The following is a 23,857-nucleotide window of genomic DNA, read 5'->3' as shown; positions in this document are numbered from 1 at the left end:
ATAATGGCTAAAGGAGTAATTTCCAAATTGTCTCCATTTATTTCACTAATGACATTTATTTTGAACTGTGCTATTTAAATATGCCATTTAGGCTGATGCTCTTCTGGAGAATCTAGTACAACCAGAGGTCAAGAAAAGTTACTCTGTGATAGGAACACATCCTTGCCCCATGAACAGATGTGGAAACCAACTAGCTTGCTAAATTGAAAGGAAGTGTGTTTTAGAATGCAATATTATAGGGATAAATGATTGAAGTTGTGATGTAAATTGGCAATTTGCAGCCTAAGATTTGTAAAAGGGCTTATGATATGTAGCTTTCAAACAGAAACTTGGTCCTTTTCCTCAGGAGGAAAGCAAAACATTTAGTTCTTGCAAGTCAGCTCATCAGCTATGACAACGGAAATCACAACTAGCAGCAATACTTTGGGAGGAAGATGAAGGACATATTAGGGAGGGGAAGACATATTTAAAAGAAAATATTTGAAAATGAAAATGCCAAATCAACAGCCACAACAATTGAAAGCAACTCCATGAGATGGAAGTCATTTGTGTCACCTATAATTTCCAATAGCAGTATTGTTTCAAAAAGGATCAAAGTTACCGTATATACTCGAGTATAAGCCGAGTTTTTTAGCCCCAAAAATGGGCTGAAAAACACAGCCTCGGCTTATACTCGGGTCATTGACAAAGTCACCACACGAGGGCGCCATTGCTTGAGCCAGAGCGAGGAGGCACCAGCTTTTTTCCCCTCTGGCACGCCGTAGTTCATCTCCCTGGCTCAAGCAAAGAAGGCAGCCATTTGCAATGGTGAGTCGGATTAAAAAGGCCCCCTGCTGTCAGATTCTCCTCCCCCTCCTTTGAAAGGATTTAAACTGTTTAAAAAATGGTATTTTGTGGTAGTTGCTGTCCTTGCTTGGATAGGATCTAATAATGTGTTATGAGGCAGAGCTAGACAGGAATTCTTTTTCTATCTGTCTATCTTTCTATCTATCTATCTTTCTATTTTTCTATCTATCTATTTTTCTATCTATCTATCTATCTATCTATCTGTATCTATTTCTTTCTATCTATCTATCTATCTATCTATTTTTCTATCTGTCTGTCTATCTTTATATCTATCTGTCTATCTATCTATCTATCTATCTATCATCTATCTATCTATCTATCTGTATCTATTTCTATCTATCTATTTTTCTATCTAACTATTTTTCTATCTATCTATCTATCTATCTATCTATCTGTATCTATTTCTATCTATCTATCTATTTTTCTATCTGTCTGTCTGTCTGTCTATCTATCTTTCTATCTATATCTATCTATCTATCTATCTATCTATCTATCTATTTCTATCTATCTATCTATCTATCTATCTATTTTTCTGTGTCTGTCTGTCTATCTATCTTTCTATCTATATCTATCTATCTATCTATCTTTCTATCTATCTATCTATCTATTTTTCTGTCTGTCTGTCTATCTTTCTATCTATATCTATCTATCTATCTATCTATCTATCTATCTATCTATCTATCTATCTATTTGGTTTTCTATGCTGATAACCTCACAGCAGCTAATGCTGAAGCTCTTCTTTGGATACACTTATTTGTTTGTTTGTTTGTTTATTTATTTAATTGGATTTGTATGCAATCCCTCTCCAAGGACTCAGGGTGGCTCACAGCATATATAAAAACAGAACAATAATGTAAATCCAATTAATGATGAGAAGGAATCCAGTTTTGAAGGATTTTAACTCTTAGGTTTTAGCTTTGTTCCTGATCGAGCTACTTTTTTTACTTTTTAATTTATTGTTAATATTGTTAATTTGTTTACCCTCTTTTAAATTTACAGAGCTAGTTTACTGGTTTTCTTTAAAATAAATATTCTAAAACATGTCTCAATTAATGTAATTTTATTGTTTTCCATTTTTATAAGTTACCAGTAGCCACTGCATTTTCTAACCTCGGCTTATACTCGGGTCAATATGTTTTCCCAGTTTTTGTGGCAAAAATTGGTGCCTCGGCTTATACTCGGGTCGGCTTATACTCGAGTATATACGGTAAATTACTGTGAAAGAAAACTGGATGAAAGATGGAGATCAGGCCAAGTTCCAGATACTGTTGAGCTAAAATTCTCACTAGGCCAAACGAAGCTGAAAATCCAGCAACATCTAAAAGGCTACAATTGTTGCAATTACTATTTTTTTTAATAATATACAGTACATTAGTTAATTACGCCCTGTAGCTTTTGGGTAGATTCATCATTTAATTTATATAACCCATTTCTCTCTCATTCTCAGAACAAATAATATGGCTAAATATGAGAGAAAGAGAGAAAGGGATGGAGGAGAGAAACTGAAAAATATTAACTAATATTTTAAATTATTCCATTGCAATAAGAGGGATCTAAGCATAATTTTAAATCTCTTCCACTGTAACTGTATGCCGCCCCGAGTCTGCGGAGAGGGGCAACATACAAATCTAATAAATTATTATTATTATTATTATTATTATTTAATAATATTTAAAATAGACTATTTCTAAGGCTATTATACTGTTATTATCATGGTAAAGTGCAAAGTTTACAGTAATTAAAACTGCAAGGCACCTATGAGCATCTTGCACACTAGCACGGTATATTATCCATAGATTTTTACATGTCCAGAAATATAAAGCATACTTACCTTTAGCATAGTATCTAAGGTTATACTGTCACCATGTTTCAAAACAGTTACATACACCTGGAAAAAAATAATTTTAATGTAAAGAAAGCTATTTTCTGTCAGTGTACAGTGATCCCTCGATCTTCGCGATCTCGATCTTCGCGAAACGCTATATCGCGATTTTTCCCACCCGATGATGTCACTCTCTTCCTTCCTTTCTCATCTTTCTTTCTCTCTCTCTTTCTCTATCTTGCTTCTTCCTCTCCCACACTCTCTTCCTCCCTCTCTCATCTCTTTCTTTCCTTCTCTCTCTTTCTCTATCTCTCCCCCTCTTGCTGGCGGGCGGCGGGCGGGCGAGTGGGGACATCAGTGAGGAGCCGGGGTTTCCCCTTTGCGTGGGCGGCGGGGAAACCCCGATCTTCGTCTGCTCGCTGCTGCTGCCGCCGAGCAGATCAGCTGCTGGGCGGCCGCAGCAGCAGCGAGCAGACGAAGATCGGGGTTTCCCCGCCGCCCACGCAAAGGGGAAAGCCCGATTCGGCTCCTCGCTGCTGCCACCGAGCAGATCAGCTGCTGGGCGGCCGCAGCAGCAGCGAGCAGACGAAGATCGGGGTTTCCCCGCCGCCCACGCAAACTCCACCATCTGCGCATGCGCGGCCATGGAAAAAAGGGCGCGCATGCGCAGATGGTGTTTTTACTTCCGCAACCCTACATCGCGAAAAATCGATTATCGCGAGGGGTCTTGGAACGGAACCCTCGCGATAATCGAGGGATCACTGTATTCCTGTAAGCATTTTAGAACATTATTCCCTTTTTACATTTCAGCCTCCAAAACTTTAGCTTGTCTCTGTTCAAAGCTCTTCTAAGGAATTAAAACAAAAATGTGCACTATTATACTAATTTGTCCTGTGTAAATTGTGGTTGTATCTAACATATTACGGAAAGGAAATTTCCAACTGTAGACGCTTGGAAGGGAAGCGCTGATGGAAAAACTGCTTAAAAAGACACTACTGTTCTATCATCAAGAAAGTTGCAGAAGCAGAGTAATTACATGTTAACCCAGCTCTGTATAAAAGGCAGAATTTAAATCAAGACGATTATGTGAAAAACTTAAGATAACTATTACAAAACAAAATGTTTCAAAGCAACTTACAGAACTCCTTAGATCAGCAGACAGGATGTGTTTCCCTTCCACATGATCTTTGAACCGTCGTCGAGCTTCTTCCAATGTTGCCTTATGTCCAGCTTTTCCAAGCTTGCCCAAAACCAAACCTCTCAGAAGTGCATCTAGATGACCTAATGTAAAATAAAAAGAAATATTTATTTATTTATTAGTAGCTTTTATATGCCACCCAATTCCAAATGGACTCTGGGAAGCTAACAAGAAATTAAGTTACATTTTAAAAATGATTATCATATAAATATAGTATGACTCTGATCTGATCACAGACTCTGAACTGAAAGGACTCCCAAAATCTTCAGCATGAAATCTATGTAGTGTTCTATAAAATATTCAATCCTTCATTTTCTACACTCTCAACAGTGTTCTTTCAACAACTATCATGAATGCCAACATCAAAAGCTTATGTCCTGGATCTGCAAAAATCTTAAATATTTTCCATGACATTAATATGAAACATGGGACTATGAATAGTATTAATGAGAGAAAGTGAACTCAACACCAATGTTTTGCATAAAGAATTTATCAGGACTGAATAAATCAAAGAAAAGCATGCTAACATGTAACAGAAGCAATATGCTTGACAGAGATACTATCAGTTGAACTGCAACTTACAGTATTGCTGCACTCTAAATGCTTACTTAATATACTGATCAGGTTCCCCTGATATGCTAAACTATATTGTGATTTTTTTAATGCAGCAAATCATATATAGACTTCACTCTATATAATCCAGTTTGTCCCAAGAATGTGTTTCTGTTCTGGATGAGAAGCAAAACATCTTCCATTAAAAATTAAGACTGGTTGCTTCTTGAAAAAGCATCTTTTGGACAATGACTGAGAATCTCTACAGACATAATTCTGTTTGATTTTGGATAATCCAATGGCTAGAATTTGCTGGGTTTTAACAATCAGAACTCTTTACCAGGATTAAAGAAGGGTTCTAAGTACTGCAATAAAATAGTCACTAAAGAAACGTCATTTCTGTTGCTCCATCATTGGTCTGGGGGTGGGTGGGGGCATTCGAATGGGTATACAGTGGTACCTCAAGATACGAACCCCTCGTCTTACGAACAATTCGTGATACGAACCCGGGGTTCAGAAAAAATTTGCCTCTTCTTACGAACTTTTTTCAAGTTACGAACGCCAAACCCGAACTTCCGGGTTCGGCATTGGGAGGCTCCTGGGAAGCCCCCGGGCTGTTTTAAAAGGTGACCGCCGGGCTGGGGGGCTTCCCAGCAACCTCCCGAATCCCGAACTTTTGCCGAACTTCCAGGTTCGGGGTTCGGGGGGGTGCTGGGAAGCCCCCCAGCCCGGCGGTCACCTTTTAAAACAGCCGGGCGGCTTCTCAGGAGCCTCCCAACGCCGAACGCGGAAGTTCGGGTTTGGCGTTTGGCTTCCGGAGGCTCCTGGGAAGCCCCCCGGCTGTTTTAAAAGGTCACAGCCAGGCTGGGGCGCTTGCCAGCAGCCCCGACTCCCTGCCGCTCGCCCATGGCCGGCAGAAGATCGCTCTTGCCCGGCTTCCGCGCGAGGCATCAGGTCAGCATTCTGTGGGGCGGGCGGCGGGGAAGCCGGCGGCTGTGGCAGCTGCTGCAGGAGGCTTTCCCCCTCCTCGTCCGCCGCCCGCCCGCCCAGAATGCTGACCTGATGCCTCGCGGGGAAGCCGGGCAAGAGCGATCTTCTGCCGGCCATGGGCGAGCTACAATAAGCTTCCACGCCCTCGCCCGTGCCTGGCGGGAGGTGAAGAGTGCTTTGCCCAGTGCAAAGTTGACAGCAAGCAGCTCCGCAGTCCCCAAAGGAGGCTTAACCCCGCCCCTCTGTCCCACCCCTCGCCCGTATCCGGCATAACTTCCTCCTGCCTATCCCCGCTCTTCTGCCGGCCACGGGCGAGGGGTGGGACAGAGGGGTGGGGTTAAGCCTCCTTTCGGGACTGCGGAGCTGCTTGCTGTCAACTTTGCACTGGGCAAAGCACTCTTCAGCTCCCGCCAGGCACGGGCGAAAGGCGAGGAAGCCTATTGTAGCAGCTGCCACAGCGGAGACATTTGGGGTTTTGGCTGGGGGGGGGAGGGGAAGGCAGGAGGTCCGGCCCTTCATTTGCCCTCCCAGCAAAAGACAAAGCCGCACAGCTCCGCATCGCCGAAGGAGGCTTAACCCCACCCCTCTGTCCCACCCCTCGGCCGTGGCCGGCAGAAGAGCGGGGATAGGCAGGAGGAAGTTATGCCGGATACGGCCGAGGGGTGGGACAGAGTGGTGGGGTTAAGCCTCCTTCGGCGATGCGGAGCTGCGCGGCTTTGCCTTTTGCTGGGAGGGCAAATGAAGGGCCGGACCTCCTGCCTTCCCCTCCCTCCCCAGCCAAAACCCCAAATGTCTCCGCTGTGGCAGCTGCTACAATAGGCTTCCTCGCCTTTCGCCTGTTTCAGCTTTCCATCCATCCACGTCACTTCGCCGCTAAATCGTATGGCAGCAAACAATCTTTGGGGTTTTCGCTGGGGGGAGAAGTAGGACCTTCCTAACTTCCTCCCCCCCCCCAGCGAAAACCCCAAAGATTGTTTGCTGCCACACGATTTAGCGGCGAAGTGACGTGAAGGGATGGAAAGCTGAAACCGGGCTGTTTCAGCTTTCCATCCATCCACGTCACTTTGCTGCTAAATCGTATGGCAGCAAACAATCTTTGGGGTTTTCGCTGGGGGGAGAAGTAGGACCTTCCTAACTTCCTCCCCCCCCCCAGCGAAAACCCCAAAGATTGTTTGCTGCCACACGATTTAGCGGCGAAGTGACGTGAAGGGATGGAAAGCTGAAACCGGGCTGTTTCAGCTTTCCATCCATCCACGTCACTTTGCTGCTAAATCGTATGGCAGCAAACAATCTTTGGGGTTTTCGCTGGGGGGAGAAGTAGGACCTTCCTAACTTCCTCCCCCCCCCAGCGAAAACCCCAAAGATTGTTTGCTGCCACACGATTTAGCGGCGAAGTGACGTGAAGGGATGGAAAGCTGAAACCGGGCTGTTTCAGCTTTCCATCCATCCACGTCACTTTGCTGCTAAATCGTATGGCAGCAAACAATCTTTGGGGTTTTCGCTGGGGGGAGAAGTAGGACCTTCCTAACTTCCTCCTCCCCCCAGCGAAAACCCCAAAGATTGTTTGCTGCCACACGATTTAGCGGCGAAGTGACGTGAAGGGATGGAAAGCTGAAACCGGGCTGTTTCAGCTTTCCATCCATCCACGTCACTTTGCTGCTAAATCGTATGGCAGCAAACAATCTTTGGGGTTTTCGCTGGGGGGAGAAGTAGGACCTTCCTAACTTCCTCCCCCCCCCCCAGCGAAAACCCCAAAGATTGTTTGCTGCCACACGATTTAGCGGCGAAGTGACGTGAAGGGATGGAAAGCTGAAACCGGGCTGTTTCAGCTTTCCATCCATCCACGTCACTTTGCTGCTAAATCGTATGGCAGCAAACAATCTTTGGGGTTTTCGCTGGGGGGAGAGGTAGGACCTTCCTAACTTCCTCCCCCCCCCCCAGCGAAAACCCCAAAGATTGTTTGCTGCCACACGATTTAGCGGCGAAGTGACGTGAAGGGATGGAAAGCTGAAACCGGGCTGTTTCAGCTTTCCATCCATCCACGTCACTTTGCTGCTAAATCGTATGGCAGCAAACAATCTTTGGGGTTTTCGCTGGGGGGAGAGGTAGGACCTTCCTAACTTCCTCCCCCCCCAGCGAAAACCCCAAAGATTGTGCCTTTCTTTGTTGCGCTTCCACCAGCATGGCCTGGCTGGCAGCGGAAGATGTAACCGAGCTCACGGGGCTGGGCTCGGCTCCCCCTCTTACCAGCCCAGCAGGCAGCCGCCATGGAAGGCTCCGTTCCCTGTCGGCCACGGAGACCGGCCCCGTGGGCTCGTTTACATCTTCCGCTGCCAGCCAGGCAGCGCAACGAAGAGAGGCATTCGCTTTCCTCCCGCCGGCCCCTCAATCGGGCCGGTAGGGAACAGAATGGAACCAGCCCAGAAGCAATAGACGCAGGATCGGGCCGGCAGCAGGCGCAGGGCGAGGCAGCAGGTCTGCATCCTGGGCAGGCGGGCGGGCGGCGGGCGAGGAGGCGCGGCCGAGCGGCGACAGCGGCGGTTCTCCTCACTTCGGAGAGCTTCCTGGGCATGAAAACGCGCGAATCCAACAAGAACGAAAGCCAGGAAGCTCTCCCTGGCGGAGACCGCCGGCCCCTCAATCGGGCCGCCGTGACGGGGACCACTGGCCTGCCTAGCGGGCTGGGAGGGAGGTGGAATACGGGAGGAGGAGGAAGAGGAGGAGGAGGGAGGAAGGAGAGAGAGAGAGAGGGAAGCCGCCCGGCTGTTTTTAAAGGTGACAGCCGGGCGGCAGCGTTTTTTTGCGGTTGTTTTTTTTTTGTTGCACGGATTAATTGACTTTACATTGTTTCCTATGGGAAACAATGTTTCGTCTTACGAACCTTTCGTGTTACGAACCTTTCCCTGGAACCAATTAAGTTCGTATCTTGAGGTTCCACTGTATTTAAAGGTTAATCAGGATCACAAAGGAGCCAGCTGTAGACCCAGTTGTCCTCTATTCTTCTGCAAGTTAGTTCTCATCCTTATCAGGTCTTTTCACATCCTCACTGCATTATTTTTAATTGAAAGAAAAATCCAAATTGTAGAGATAATAGAGGAATGATTGATGAATTGCGAGATTGGTCCCTCAACCATAATTAAGTTCATGATAATATAATATCCTGATAATTCAGTCAATATAAAATGAGAATGTGTGGACATATAAAATAGGAGCACCTAATTCCAAGACAGTCCTGAGTAGATTATAACAGTAAAGAACAATACAGAAGCTTTATAACAAAGAACACACAACTATACACTTTTGGGGAAAAAACACATCCAGCCTCACATACATAATATTGTGGAAGTATTGCCATCTAATCTAACCCAAGTCCTGGGGAAATGTCATAGTTTTAACAGCATCTTAAATGAGAAGAGAGGAAACACAAACACACAGCACTGTGGGGTTGCTGTTACAAAGGGTTGCCATCTTATATAAACAAGATTGACTTTTGAAACTTACATTTTTTTTCATTTTTGTAATATTACTTTAATTCCTATTGTAAATGCCAAAAACATTTATACTATCTAAAGAATGAATGAGAAATGAATGATTGAAGGCTACTTAGGCAGTAGTTTATCAGGGATTTGAACCCAGTACAAAACTGTTTTTGAATAGTGAGTACACAATGGGACAGAAATATATATAAATGTTTTGAAGAGTTATTTTATTTATTTAAATATTTAAACCCCATTTTTAATGACAAAATCTTTCAAAATTCCATTCAATGATAATAAAACGTCAATAATAAAAATCAACAACAATATATCTAGCCTAAAATTTTAGTCAACTATAGGTAAAAATAATAATGCAAAAAAATGAAACAACAATAAAACTTTCCAGGATAGTACATGGGCATTAGGCCTTTTATAAATGCCTAATCAAATCATTTGATAACAAACTGTTCCATTGGTATGAAACTATTATGAAAAAGGTTCCTTTTAAAATAGTTGATAAAAATATAAGTTTAAGGCAAATTTACAATTGTTTCATCTTAGTTTAAGTTTGGAAATATATGGTAAACTACCATTGGATAATATATAGGAATCTGTAGGTCCATCTACTTTGTCATACCCCATCTCTTAGATCAGGGCTGACAAACTTCCGGTTCATGGGCCTGATGTGTCCCATGCTGATCACGCCCTTGCATGGTTTAGCGAAGTGCAAAAAAGGTCCCGATATGTGACAATCCCGATGTGGGTTTCACACCCTGACTAAGATCACTTCATTCTGAATCAACTGAAGTTCCTGTATTATCTTTAGAGAAAGCTTAGTATAAAGCATATTAGAATATATATATTTTAGAAAACATAAAGCAAAATTAACTTTCTCCAGATGGACCCATAGATACCAACTTAAACTGATACAGCATGTTCCTGGCTCCTAAACGTAATTCAGCTTATCCAAGTACAGTGGTACCTCTACTTACGAACTTAATTTGTTCCATGACCAGGTTCTTAAGAAGAAAAGTTTGTAAGAAGAAGCCATTTTCCCCATAGGAATCAATGTAAAAGCAAATAATGCATGCAATGGAAACCACAGGGAGGGTGGATGCCCTGTTTCCTCTCAGGAGATTCTTAGAGAGATCCCACAGAGACGCTCCCCACCTTTTCCAGCCCTGTTTCCTCCCAGGAGATTCCTAGAGAGGCCCCACAGAGGTTTCTCCCTGCCTTTCCTGTCCCTGTTTCCTCCCAGAAGATTCCTAGAGAGGTCCCACGGAGGCTTCTCCCTGCCTTTTCCAGTTACAGTTTTGGAGGGTTGGGTTTGTATGTGGAAAATGGTTCCTGAGAAGAGGCAAAAAAATCTTGAACACCCGGTTCTTATCTAGAAAAATTCGTAAGTAGAGGCGTTCTTAAGTAGAGATTCCACTGTACTGCAAAATGAATGTACTTTTCAAGGAACTGAAAGCATATCAAAAATTACTTGTGAATACCCAACCAAAAGAGCCGTTGTACCTACCTGAACGGTCTTCTCAATGCGCTGAGTGGAGAGTCCAACATGGGTTATACTCTAGTCTTATTGGTAGGGACTGAGTTTGAATTTAAATAATTAATTATGTCCCGCCCCCTGCTTGCCCCAGAGGGCTCAGTTTTAAAACAAAGGCGTAGACATATTTTCTTTTTATAAAAAACTTTACTTGTTACAGGAAAAATACTAGAACTATAAAAAGGAACTGCAATCCTGGGCCAAGAACAAGACCGGGTGGGGTCTGGACTCTCCACGCAGCGCATTGAGAAGACTGTTCAGGTAGGTACAACGGCTCTTCTCCAATGCGCTGCTTAGGAGAGTCCAACATGGGATATACCCAAGCTATGGAGACAGGGAGGGATCAGGCCTGGTCAGGGGAGCAGAAGGGGCACAGACTCGCTGAAGTATTCTCCTGCCAAAGGCTGCTTCCGCGGAGGCAAAGACATCGAGGCGGTAATGTCTAATGAATGTTGTTGGGGACGACCACGTGGCTGCGCGACAAATATCCTCCACTGACGCCTGTGTGTTCCAGGCGGCGGATGTGGCCGCACTTCTGGTGGAGTGCGCTATAATCCCTTGTGGTACCTGCTGGGACTGTGCAATATATGTTTCCGCTATGCAAGATCTTATCCATCGTCCAATTGTTTGGGAGGAGACCTTGAGTCCCTGAGTGGCTGGGAGGAAGGAGACGAACAAGGCTTCCGATTTTCTAATCGGTTGTGTCCTACGGATGTACAGTTTGAGGGCTCGCCGGACATCTAGCTTATGCCAGCGGTGTTCCAGAGGGTGAGTGGCTTGGGCGCAGAAATCCGGAAGAACGACCTCTTGGGAATGGTGAAATGGTGTGTTGACCTTCGGTAGAAATGCCGGGTCCAGTTGCAGGACCACTCTATCATGATGGAAAATGCATAAATCCTGCCGTACCGAGAAGGCTGATAATTCCGACACCCTTCTGGCTGAAGTAATTGCTACCAGAAGAGCGGTCTTAAATGAGAGTATGCGAAGTGGAACTGAGCGCATTGGTTCAAAGGGTGGGCCAGTTAATGCCTGAAGGACCAGTGGGAGGTCCCAGGTGGGATATCTGTGCACCACCTGCGGTCTAATGTTAGTAGCACCGCAGAGAAAGTCTCGAATGTAGGGGTGGTGATACAGTGACCTCAAATTGTCCAGGCGGAGTACTGTGGACAATGCTGCTACCTGCCGGCGAAGGGTGTTCGGTGCTAGTCCTTTTTCGAACCCTGCCTGGAGGAAGGACAAGATCTGTTCTAAGGACTCTTGCAATGGGTCCAGATTCTTTGAAGTACAGAAGGTGGAATATGCTGACCAAGTAGAGTCGTAAATCCTGGTCGTTGAAGACCGCCGGGCCGCCTGGATAGTTCCTATTACATTATCAGGTAGGGTGAGTGCTCTCAATCGGCGCCCCTCAAGTGCCAGACGGTGAGGTGCCACCATTGAGGGTCTGGGTGGTGAACCGACCCCTGGGTGAGGAATACCTGACTGTCCGGAATCCACCAGGGTCTGGAGACCGATAGATCTTGTAAGTCTGGAAACCACGGGCGGCGTGGCCAGTGTGGTGCTACCAGCAGAATCTCCGCTCTCTCTGCCAGCAATTTGTTCACTACCCTTGGGATGAGTGCTGTTGGGGGAAAGGCATAAAGAAGCCCTTCCAGCCAGGGGGAGTGTAGCGCATTGACACCCTCCACTCCTGTGGACGGGAAGCGTGAGAAGAAGCGGGGGAGCTGTGCATTGTCCTGGGTGGCAAACAGATCCACCTATGGCGTGCCGAACCGTAGACAGATGTCCTGGAATATGTTCGGGTTCAGCTGCCATTCCGCTGGATCTAATGTTGCCCGGCTCAACCAATCCGCTTGTGTGTTTAGAGTCCCTGCTATGTGCTTCGCCCTCAAGGACTGCAGGTGCTGTTCCGCCCAGGAAACCAGTGTCTCTGCTTCCTTCATGAGGCACTGTGATTTTGTGCCTCATTGATGGTTTATATACGCCCAGGTGGCCACATTGTCTGTGAGGATGAGGACTGGGCGGCCTGCCACCCGGGGAAGGAACTGGCGTAGTGCTAGCGATACCGCCCTCAACTCCAAGAAGTTGATGCTATTGTTGGCAAGCTCTTCCGGTGTCCAGCTGCCCTGGGCTATTTGGCGTGCCATGTATGCCCCCCAACCTCGCATCGGTTGTCACAGTGACACACATCTGTTCCTTGAAGCAGGTGCCCTGGTGGATAACTGATGTTGTCCACCATTGAAGGGAGTGCCGGACCCTGGGCGGTAATTGAACCACCTTGCTGGTGTGACTGGTTTTGTTCTTCTGAAATGGTAGGGGGAACCATTGTAGTTGTCGTGTGTGGAGTCTTGCCCAGGGGATCACGTCGATACATGATACAAACATGCCCAGTAGCCTGGATAGTAAGGCCAGTGGTACTTTGTGGTCGTGACGTACTGCTTGTACTGTCTCTAGTAAGGATGCTTGACGGTCTGGTGACAGGAAGACGTGGCAACTGACCATATCTATGATCGTGCTGAGATGACGAAGCGATGTTGTAGGTGTCAGGTGACTCTTCGCGAAATTTATTGAGAATCCATGGGCCTATAGGGACCGGATGGTGAAGGATAGATCGACCTGTGCTTGTTTGGGCGACCTGGATAGAATAATGATGTCGTCTAAGTAGGCTTGGAGTCTTATGGACTGGAGGCGTAAGTCCGCCATTACGACATCTAGCAACTTGGTAAATGTCCTGGCCCGGTATTGGAAGTGGGCACCTCCGAGGTAAACCAATAGGTATCTCCTGTGGTCCGGGTGGATTGGTACATGTAAATATGCCTCCTGTAAGTCTATGGAGGTCAGGAGGTCGTGCTGACGGATGCAGACTAGGACGGATTTGAGTGACTGCATCTTGAACCTGTGGTACTTTACATAAATGTTCAGTTGCTTTAAATTGAGAATTAAACGATGTCCCCCTGAATTCTTGGGCACTAGGAAGATGTGTGAATAAAATCCCTTTCCCTCCTGGTCCGGGGGTACAGTTCAATGGCCGTGATGTCCAGCAGATGTTGGACTTCTTGTTGGAGTAGGTCCCATTCCGTTCTGTTGGCGGGGATGGGGCATCTGAAGAACCGGTTGGGCGGGAGGGCAAGGAATTCTAGACACAATCCTGATTGGATTGTGTTTATGGCCCAGCAATCTGAAGAAGTCTTCCCATTGCGCGAGGAAACCTTGAAGTTTTCCTCCAATGGGAGCATCTGCGGATGAGTCATTTGGATTTCCGAAAGTTTCTGGAGGGTTGACCCCTAAACGGATGTTTAGGTTGGGTGTATGGACGGTACTCCCCTGCGTTCCTGTCTGGGAAGGGCAGTCTATCCTGTCGATAGTAGCCTTGGCCATAGGTTCTCTGGGCTTGCGCAAAGGGAGAGGCTGTAGTGGTGTCATAACGAGAGGTCTATCTGCGGGAATATGGTGCTGGTCTTCTATCAGCACGCTTATAAGCCTTAGGGAGGACCTTGGGTTTGTCTTTGTCCTCAACCAATACTGAGTCTAATGACTCGCCAAATAGTTTCTCCCCGCTGAAGGGGGTTGCCGCAAGTCGCCATTTAGATCTTGTATTGGCGTGCCAGCTTTTGAACCAGAGAAGGCGGCGTGAGGACCTAGTGGCCGCCATGGAACGCGCCGCGAACTTAGCAGAGTTCAATGTTGCATCCGCGGAAAACTCTGCTGCAGCGAGAAGCTTAGTTAAGTCTTGACAGAGACTAGCGTCCTCTGGAGGTAGCCATGGGTTGAGGAGGCATACCCATTTGGGAGGATGGTAGGCTCCAAGGCTGTTGAAATTGGTTATGAGGTAGAGCCCAGGTTTGCTTCTGGGCCTGCTCCATCATCTTTTCCAGAGCCTTAATCCTCTTCTCAGCCTCTTTTAGGGATGGTGAGGATTGAGAAGATTTTGACTTTGCCTCAGTAGAAGGAGCCTTGTCCTTGGGCTTAACCATGGCTGGGAGTGGTACAGGTTCCTCTGCCCCTTGCTGTCGCCTTTGCTCAGAGTCAGGCTTTCTTTCACAAGCCTACATAGTAAGCCAGGGAGGAAGAAGCAAGCTCCCGTCTCTTGCGTGTTGTTCTTTAGTTTCAGCCATTGAAGCAGTCAAGAAAAAGTTTTTTAGCACGCACCACCAGCAATGGACACCAGGTAAAAGAATTTACCTTATCTGTTTAGGAGAGTCCAACATGGTGTCAGTCGGAGAGTATAAAAATATAACGTCCCTACTCTACGACTGAGTTTTTAAAACTGAGCCCTCTGGGGCAAGCTGGGGGCGGGACAGAATTAATTATTTCAATTCAAACTCAGTTCCTACCAATAATACTAGAGTATAACCCACGTTGGACTCTCCTAAGAAGCGCATTGGAGAAGAGTTAGTTTGCAAGTGACAGTACCTCAGTCTTTCCCGAATTATTGTAAATGTCAATCTAGTCCCATTTACTCAGTTTTAGAACTCTGTACAGATTCTCTACAGTACACAAATGTAATTCAGAAGTATAGCGGGATGTCATACACTTGCTAATAACATTTCAACTCATGACTCTAGATGACTACCTCCAGCAACGTCATCATTCTCTTGAATGAATCCTCATCCAATTGAAGAGAAGAAAGAAATTTTGGAAGTGGTGCCAGGAAGAACTTCCCTCCTGATTACTTCTAAGGCTACTCCTTCAAATTTCTGATTTTGCCTCTGCTGTTTTGAACTTTGAACAAAGCTTGCTGCCTTCTTCTCATTATAAAAATCTTCTGACTCAGTTCTGTAAGATTTTTTGTCTTCACTGGCATCCCCTGAACAAATTAAGCAACTTCAAATAGAAGTGAAAAAGCATCACTACTTCTAATATTATTGTTCTGGCATTCTGCCTGTTAAGACCAATTTATATCATTAATCTAACTATAACTCATAATGGCACCAATGCTGCTGAGAAATCTAGAACTACATGGACCATGGTCTAAATATTTTTAATACATTCAGTCTATCTGTATGTCATACATAATACCTGGAATAGATGAAATGAAGGTGAAAGGAGTAATTGGCATACAGTAAGGTATGATTACTAATGGAATCTTACTTCTGATTAATTCTAATGACTCTGGGTCTTCTACCTTATTCCAAACAGAAACCAGACCTTCAACAGTTCAAACATCTTAAAACTGCAGGAAAATCAAACAAACCTTAGAGCTATAGTTTCCAGGGGAAACTATCGAAGTTGGTATCTATTCCTGAATATTTTGGAAATCTCAGTCACTGATAACAAAAAGGGGCAAGGAAAAACTAAAATACTGACAGATCAAAGTATTCATAAATTTTCATACCCTCACCAGGCCTGGGGTCCCAGCCCAGTTTTTCTCCTATTGGTGAAAAGATATCACGGATGAACGCCTGAATCTCTTCATAGAAGTCTGTGTGTGACAAGAGAGTTGACAGAATCCCCAAGTTACAGCTTAGGTCGCTCCACACAGTATAGTTGGGCTCATTCACAAAAGCTTCCATAACTTTTAGAACTTCTACAGTGCTAATAATTCCAGCTCTGGCCTGAGAGAAGAAAAACAAGTAAGTTATACTCCAAAACAAAAGAAATATTCAATCTTACAAAAGAGCACTTACAAAAGAGTCCTTGCTATAAATTATACAGAGCCATTTAGAGTATAACTAATAAGAGATAGGATGAATACAGAGCTAGAAACCTCTATCAATCTGAGCCATAATAACAAGATTCTATTTCTATGATTTAAAAAAAAAACAGGGCAAGTGAGCTAGGGGAAAGAATTTACGATTCTGAAAATTTTAGCTGCCAATTATTTACAGCTATGGGTAGTTCTCAACGTACAACCGCAATGGACCCTGGAATTTCAGCTATATGTGTTGTAGTCATAAATCAACTTACCACATGGCCGGACTCAATTTTACCACTATTTTTACAAGCGAGTCTCCATATTTGTTAAGTGAATCCCATGATGATTAAGAGAACCATATGGTCATAACGTAATAGCATATGCAAGATTGTTTTAGCTGAAAATTGGTTAAAAAACCCCACAAATCACATTCTTGTGATTGCAAAAGTGCCTCCAATATAATGTGAGTTGGTTGCCAAGTGCCCAAAATGTGATCACAAGACCACAGGGGGAGGCTGTTAATAGCTTTTAAAACGTCTGTCATGATTTCAAATGGTCATTAAACAGCTGGTTGTAAGTCAAGGATTACCTCTCAGTGTATATGTGACTGTCGACAATTGATATTAGCCGCTCCGAGTCTCCGGAGAGGGGCGGCATACAAATCCAATAAATAAATAAATAAATAAATAAATAAATAAATAAATAAATAAATAAATAAATAAATAAATAAATAAATAAATAAATAAATAAATAAATAAATAAATAAATAAATAAATAAATAAATAAATAAATAAATAAATATTGGTTTCTTCATGAACTTGAAAGCAATTCAAGTCACTTTGATGACTGAAAAGTTCAAACTGTATTCTCCATTAAATTAATGTGTGTCACCAAATTCTTTACAAGCCACTATGGTTTCAGTGTTACATTATATTTTATCATTATCAATCTTAAAACATTAACATTTGATAGAATATCTACCATCTTTAAGGAAGAAGCCACATTAATTTTGAGTTGAAGTTAACAACCCTGAAATCAATTTATCCTGGTTTATTGAGGTGGTATGAAACAAAAAGGAAAATTGTGGGTCATTCAATTTAATATCCTGATTCTGAAAATATCTCTAAAAACAACACAGTATAGGTGGTATGGAATTTATAATATTCGCTGCCTGTGGGAACCAGTGAGTGAGAGCGGCTGGGAGGGACAGTGAGGCAGCGGTGAGACTAGTGAAATCAATGGGGGGCGCAGCCGAGGACAAAGGACGTGGAAACTGTGGCGCCACGCAGAAGGAGAAGAGCCTCGGGCTGACTCGGCTGGTGAGAGCGGTTGGTGGAGGCAATGGATGTTTGCACTTGTAACACCCAGAATAGAACAAACCAACATTGTGTATTAGAACTGAAGGGGGCGCAGACGAGGATGGAGGACGTGGAAACCGCGACGCCACATGGAAGAAGAGCCCCGGGTTGACTCAGCCAGTAAGAGCGGCCAATGGAAGCAACGGATATTTGAGACGGTAATGTCCAGAATAGAACAAACCAACATTGTGTATTAGAACTGAAGGGGACGCAGAGGAGAATGGAGGATGTGGAAACCGCAACACCACACAGAAGAAGAAGAGCCCTGGGCTGATTCAGCCAGTAGGAGCGGCCGATGGAGGCAACGGATGTTTGAGACTGTAATGCCCAGAATAGAACCAACATTGTGTATTAGAACTAATGACACTGAGAGTTAGACGCTGTGCCTATGTCCTTTCTTTCCTTTTTTCACCTTTTTTGCATTTGGACCCGCATGATTATGACTATGACTATGGCAATCTTGTTCTCCATGAAGGAGAGACAAAGCGAAGGACTTCGGGTTTATATTAGCCCCTATTTTAGGAACATTGTTCTGAACTGGACTATCTGAATTGGAGGCCTTGTAAGAACTGTCCTCCCCCTTCATTGGGGGGGGGGTCTTATATTGTCAATATTTTAAATTAATCTTAAGGGTTTTTAATTTAATTTTGAGTTGAAGTTAACCCTAAAATCAATTTATTCTGGTTTATTGAGATGGTATGAAACAAAAAGGAAAATTGTTCTAATTGTTGCTATTTTAAATAACTTAAACTATTGTTATTTTTAATTAATTTATTGGGGGTCAATTTTAAGCTGGATGACTGGGAATGATTGGATGGAGAGTATGATTGGGGTGAGTGTTATGAATGGAAGGGTCAGTTTGCCTGACAATGTAGCGGCGGGAGGAGTGTGGGATCCTATCTTTTGGGTGTCAGAAGGCCAGAATATTCTGGTTTTGCTGGGGAGAGGCAGATATGGTGGGAGACATGGAGTAGACTCCCAGGGAACAAGAGCTTGCTGCTTGAAAGCGATCCCTTATTCTGGCCCCATGAGCTCAGCCCGGGGTACTGGTGACAAGTGAAACCTGGACTCTGGGCTCAGGCTGTTGCTACTCAATGCCAGGTCAGTTGTAAATAAAGCTCCCCTCATCCAGGATTTACTCCTGGATGAGAAGGCCAACCTGGCATGTATGACTGAGACTTGGCTGGGCTCAGAGGGAGGAGTTCCTTTATCTGAAATGTGCCCAGCCAGATTTTAGGTATGGCATCAGCCACGACCCCAAGGAAGAGGGGAAGGAGTGGCTATTATAGCCCAAAAGACCTTCAGCTCATGCAGTCTTGCTGCTCCTGAGATTGTGGGTTGTGAGTCACTCTTTGTGAAGTTGGACCTAGGGGTTCAGGTGGGCTTGTTGCTCACATACCTGCCTCCCAGCTGCGTGTCAACAACCCTGCCTGCACAACTCGAGGAGGGTTGGTAGTGGAGTTCCCCAGACTTATTGTCATGGGGGACTTAAATCTACCGTCACTAGGTGGGTCCTCTGGATTGGCGCAGGAGTTCATGGCCATCATGGTAACCATGGTCCTGACTCAAGTAATTTAGGGTCCAACCCACGAGGGAGGGCATAATCCCGACATGGTATTCCTCTCAGAGCGTTTGAGTAATGATTTTACATGCCTTTGACATGGTTAGATCATTTTCTGCTACGGCTTGATTTTAAGGCTTCAATTCTCCCCCGCAGGGAGATGGAACCAATTAGGAGGTTCCACCCCAGGCGCCTGATGGACCCAGAGAGTTTTCAGAAGGTTTTGTTTCTAAGTCTAGTTGTACCATTAAAACCCTTCCATCACTATCATTGTATATTTGTTTAGATTCAATTAATTCATCTATGTACATTGCCACTCCCCTTTTCTTTTGATTTACCAAGCTAGTATATAATTTCCCTAGTTTTGAATTGTTGAGAAGACTTCGTTTTGATTTTTTAATGTGAACTTCTTGTAGAATATTTATCTGCGCTTTTTGCTTCTTGAGTTTGGTTAATATTTGATTTCTTTTCTTTGGATTGTTCAATCCGTTTATGTTGACTGAAAAAAATGTCAAATCGTGTATCATCTTTATTTTTGGTATCTTTTAGTTTCTTTTGGTTCTCGGAGTCTCGTTTCTAAGACCAATTCTTGTGAAGCCTGTGGTTGTTTCTTCTTCACTTCCTGAATTTCTCCCCCTCCTCCGCCGGTGGCCCCCATCATGCCATCTCTGCTCTTGAGTTCTATCTGGAGTTGATCAATCCTGTCCAATCCGCTGCGTGCTAGAAAGGATCTTGCTTGTTCCACACTTTCTATCTTCACTTTCGTTGCTTGCCAAGTTAGGGTAAGGCCTTCTGGTACCAACCATCTGAAAACAATATTCTTTTTGATTAAAACACTTGTAAGAAAGTAGTATTCTCTTCTGCTTTCTCTTACCCTTTTAGGAACTTGTTTCAAAATCGTGATTTTTTTCCCATTACGTTGGAAAGTCTGATTTCTTGTCTGTCTCAGTATCTCATCTTTGATTATTCTTCTTGCAAACTTAATTTGTAATTCTCTTGGTAGATTGTGGCGTCTTACATATCCAGTTTGGACTCTGTAAACTTCATCTATTTCTCTTACCAGTTCTGCTGGATCTGCTTGTAAGATTTCTCCTATTACTTCCGCCAATTTTGCCGATAGATCTTAATCTCTTTCTTCTTCAATATTTTGAAATCTCAGGCCATGTGATGCGGATTGGAGTTCAAGGTTAGTTATTGCTATATCGAAGCCTCTGCAGGCTTCGTAGTTGTGAACTTCATATTCTTCCACCTTTTGTCCCATAGCTTGAATTTTTTCTTCTGTTGCTTTTATTCTTTTTTCACTCTCTTGTAGATTTTGTTGTATAACTTTCATGTTCCCATCCATTTCAGTCATGCTTCCTTTTACTTCTGCTATTTCAGTTTTGAGTTCGCCGATTTCTTTTTTGATCTCGCTTTTCATCTTTTATCTCTTGCTTCATTTCTTCCAAGTACTTTTTCACTTCTTCTTTGTTAGTTTCAATTTGAGTTTTTATCTCTAAAGATTTAAACCTTGTTATACAATTTCTTCATACAATCACTTATTGTTAGTAAATAAATTTAGAGTTATAATACCTAGAGCAAAATATATAGAGAAAGAAATATAAAAAATGTCAATTTAACTTATGAGAATGGGAGGTGAGAAATAAAAAGGCAAAAAGTAGAAAGGAACAGAATACTAATACACAAAGAAGAAAGGGATGTGTAAGAGAAAAGAGAAAAGGGAAGATCAATTTCTTAAATATTAAATCCTAAAATTTATAGAGGGAGACCAGGTAAAGGGAGGGGAGAAATAGTATTTCTAGTACATATTATTTTTCTAATTTAATTAATAAAGAAAAAGGAAAGAGGCAAAGAAAATTTTCAAAAATAATGAAATAAAAACCTATAAAGTTATTTAATCTCAAAAATATATACGTAAAAATTTAAAAAGAATAAGAAAAATAAAAATATATTTTAGCCAATATCACTAGAGAAAAAATGCAGAGGCTAAAAAATTATCAAAATACCAATATGAGAGAAAACAATTTTCTAAGGGTTTTAAAATTAAGTCCAGGTAAAATTAGAAAGTACAGTAAAGTTAAGATTCAAAAATTCCAACCTACTAAAAATTCATTAAGGGTAATGTTTTCTAAATGGAGAAAATGGAATGAAGAAAAGGGCAGGGGTTTTTTTCAGATGTTGTATCTCAGTTCTCAATCAAAAAAGGCAAAAAAGGAAGAAAAATAAGTCCAAATATAAATCCACAGTCCACAAAGAAATATATAGAAAAAATGTATAGAAGTAGTTAAGTAATTAAAGTGAAAAGAGTTCTAATCCATCTCATTTAATTTGATCCTTATACTCTTGCTGTCAGTAAAATCGTCCTTCAATAGATACCTCCAAATTAATAGAAATCTTGTTCTTTATTTTCCTAATTATAGATGTCTAATGCAATCCAATTTCAAAAAAGAGTAAAAAAATTAAAAGGTTCAAAAATTTAATCCAACAAGGTAAAATTTATCAAAAGAGAGTTCAATTCATTTGCCACAATTTCTTCTGGATTAATCCAATTAAAAATTCATTCCAGTCATTTATATAATATAGATAGTATATTGGAGTTATCAATCCAAATATTTAAAAGTTTTAAAATCCAAAGTCAGAATATAGTAACTAAAATGTAAAAGAAAAAGTCACTTTTTTTTTCTTTCCAAGACATGGAGTCTAACAAAGGAAAGTAGGTCCGGCCGTTCTTATTTTTGCGGAAGGATTTCACTCCGAGTTAGAAACTTTTTTTAAGTTCGCCTTTTGATTTCAGGATCTTCACTTTTTAAATATTAGCTACCAAAATTTTAGCTTGAGAGTGCTTTTATTTCTTTTTTCTGTAGATCTGCTTTTTGTAGACTTCTGTTATATTTTCTTGGCTTCCTCCGTAGACTGATCGCTATGGCCGCATCCCGGCAGCTGCTGGGGTGCGGTTCTCCATATAACAACTGCGGGGCTTTCCCTACCCTTCAGGGCAGTGGCGATCTGCCCCTAGGGACTTGGGAGACCCCCTGTTCTGTGTCAAACCCTCCAGGCTCAAACAAAGCGCAAAACGTGCCCTGTATCAGGGAAAAGGAGAAGCGGAGACGGAGCGATGTCTTCGCCCACCCGGCGTGATCGAGCGTCACCCGGAAGTCCCAATCATTTTTTAGTAATGCCAGAATGGATTTCTCCTATTGAGGCTATCTCCCACCCGAATTTTATAACAGAAGGTAAGATTTGGAAATACAGGGACTTATTGGATAATCAATTAAAAATAAGAACAAAACAAGAACTACAAGAATTAGGTATTGATTTGGATTGGTGGCAATATACACAGATTAGTTCTAGGTATCAAATGGATACTAAAATTTATATTTTTAGAAAAGAAAATAATGTACTAAGTAAATTATTACTCCAAAATCAAGTGAAGTTAATTGTAAATGTATATAAATATTTAATAAATCATAGAACGATAGGTTGGATATTGAAAGACAATATGATCAGCTGGTGCACAAATTTTGGCAAAGAGATAAATTTAGATACATGGGAAAAGATATGGGTATATAATTGGAAAATAACAAAATCAATTTCTTTCAAAGGAAATCAAATTAAGATGTTCTATAGATGGCACCTTCCACCATATAGGATTTCCAAAATGTTTCCAACTGCTTCACCCATCTGTTGGAAATGTAAAAAAGAAACTGGCACATATTTCCACGCATGGTGGACATGCTCTGAAGCCAAGAAATATTGAAATAAAGTAGAGAAATGGATAAATGAAATAACAAAGGAGAAGATCAAAAAATCTCCTGAATTTTTCCTACTGGGTATTTCAAATATGAAATATAAAAAGGAAATTTATTATTTAATAATACATTTATTGGTTGCGGCAAGAATTACATTTGCACAGAAATGGAAAGAAAATAAATAAATGTGACAAGATCCTGTGTATTCTACACTCAACAAGGGCAGTTTAGTATTTGGTGGGGAATTCCATACCTATTCTTAAAAATAAAACGTTGCTAGCTCAGTAACTGATAGTTACAAAATTCCAAATATTTCTTTTATCATTGTGCTACATGCTTATGTTTATATCTATTCTGTGAGCCGCCCCGAGTCTTCGAAGAAGGGTGGCATACAAATCTTAATAATAATAATAATAATAATAATAATAATAATAATAACAACAACAACAACAACAACAACAACAAAAATATCAGAAGATTGCTTCCAGGAATCGAATAATGAAAAATAATAGAAATAGCAGAATTCCACTTTTCAGAATACTTTAAATAAAGTTTTACTCAGCTTGCAGAATACTTTTCAGGGTGTTTGGATTTCTATTCGGTGTATTTAATATTTAAAACTATCGACATCAAGTCAGAAGCAATTTATTAGAAAACAGCACTATAGTTAAAAGTTTAAGACTAGGATTGCAAAGCTTTTTGTTACCAAAAATATTTAGGTACCAAAAAATATATGAAGGTATTCAAAATATATTGTGCCTCCAAATGTAGTATGATTCTTAAAAGAGAAAGAAAAAGGAGACAAGATAAAAAAGAAAAGCGAAAAAGATTAACAAAAGGAAAAAGATATCCACTTACCAAGGAAAAGAGATCATTCTGCAGCCCTAGCCTGTCCACGGGGAGTAAGGAGAGATCACGGATAGCTGGAAGTAAACCCTCCAGCATCTCAGGACTGCATTGTGTCCGATAAAATCCCACGGTTCCCAGATTTAGCTGAAAACATTATGAGTGAGGTTTAGTTATTAGCAGTTGGAGAGAAAACACAAAGGCATCCACCCAGAGATGGGCTGCTAAAGTGGAACGCTGGCGTGTGTTCGCCTCTATGGCTCTGAGTGCTAGCGGAG

The 23,857-nt window shown here is 42.5% G+C and overlaps 1 protein-coding gene across 3 annotated transcripts in view; it reads right to left on the bottom strand.

Moving 5' to 3' along the window:
• NPEPPS (aminopeptidase puromycin sensitive) overlaps positions 1-23,857 on the bottom strand; it is a 127,667-nt gene that overhangs the window by 14,529 nt on the left and 89,281 nt on the right. For 2 of the 3 annotated variants that reach the window (XR_011556851.1, XM_070727671.1), the window contains exons 16-19: positions 23,592-23,726; positions 15,766-15,985; positions 3,807-3,949; positions 2,678-2,734 (exon numbers count right to left, since the gene is read on the bottom strand). Coding sequence is in view for 2 of the 3 variants with exons in the window: in XM_070727671.1 (XP_070583772.1) it covers positions 2,678-2,734; positions 3,807-3,949; positions 15,766-15,985; positions 23,592-23,726 (555 nt within the window). In the remaining variant the exon portion in view is untranslated. The remainder of the gene's footprint in view (positions 1-2,677; positions 2,735-3,806; positions 3,950-15,765; positions 15,986-23,591; positions 23,727-23,857) is intronic. The other variant, XM_070727670.1, reaches the window with a different exon arrangement.

This window comes from Erythrolamprus reginae, chromosome Z (genome assembly GCF_031021105.1).
Source record: "Erythrolamprus reginae isolate rEryReg1 chromosome Z, rEryReg1.hap1, whole genome shotgun sequence".
Taxonomy (NCBI): domain Eukaryota; kingdom Metazoa; phylum Chordata; class Lepidosauria; order Squamata; family Dipsadidae; genus Erythrolamprus; species Erythrolamprus reginae.
The sequence above is the reverse complement of the archived record's forward strand: the minus strand, read 5'-3'. Positions and strand labels throughout refer to the sequence as shown.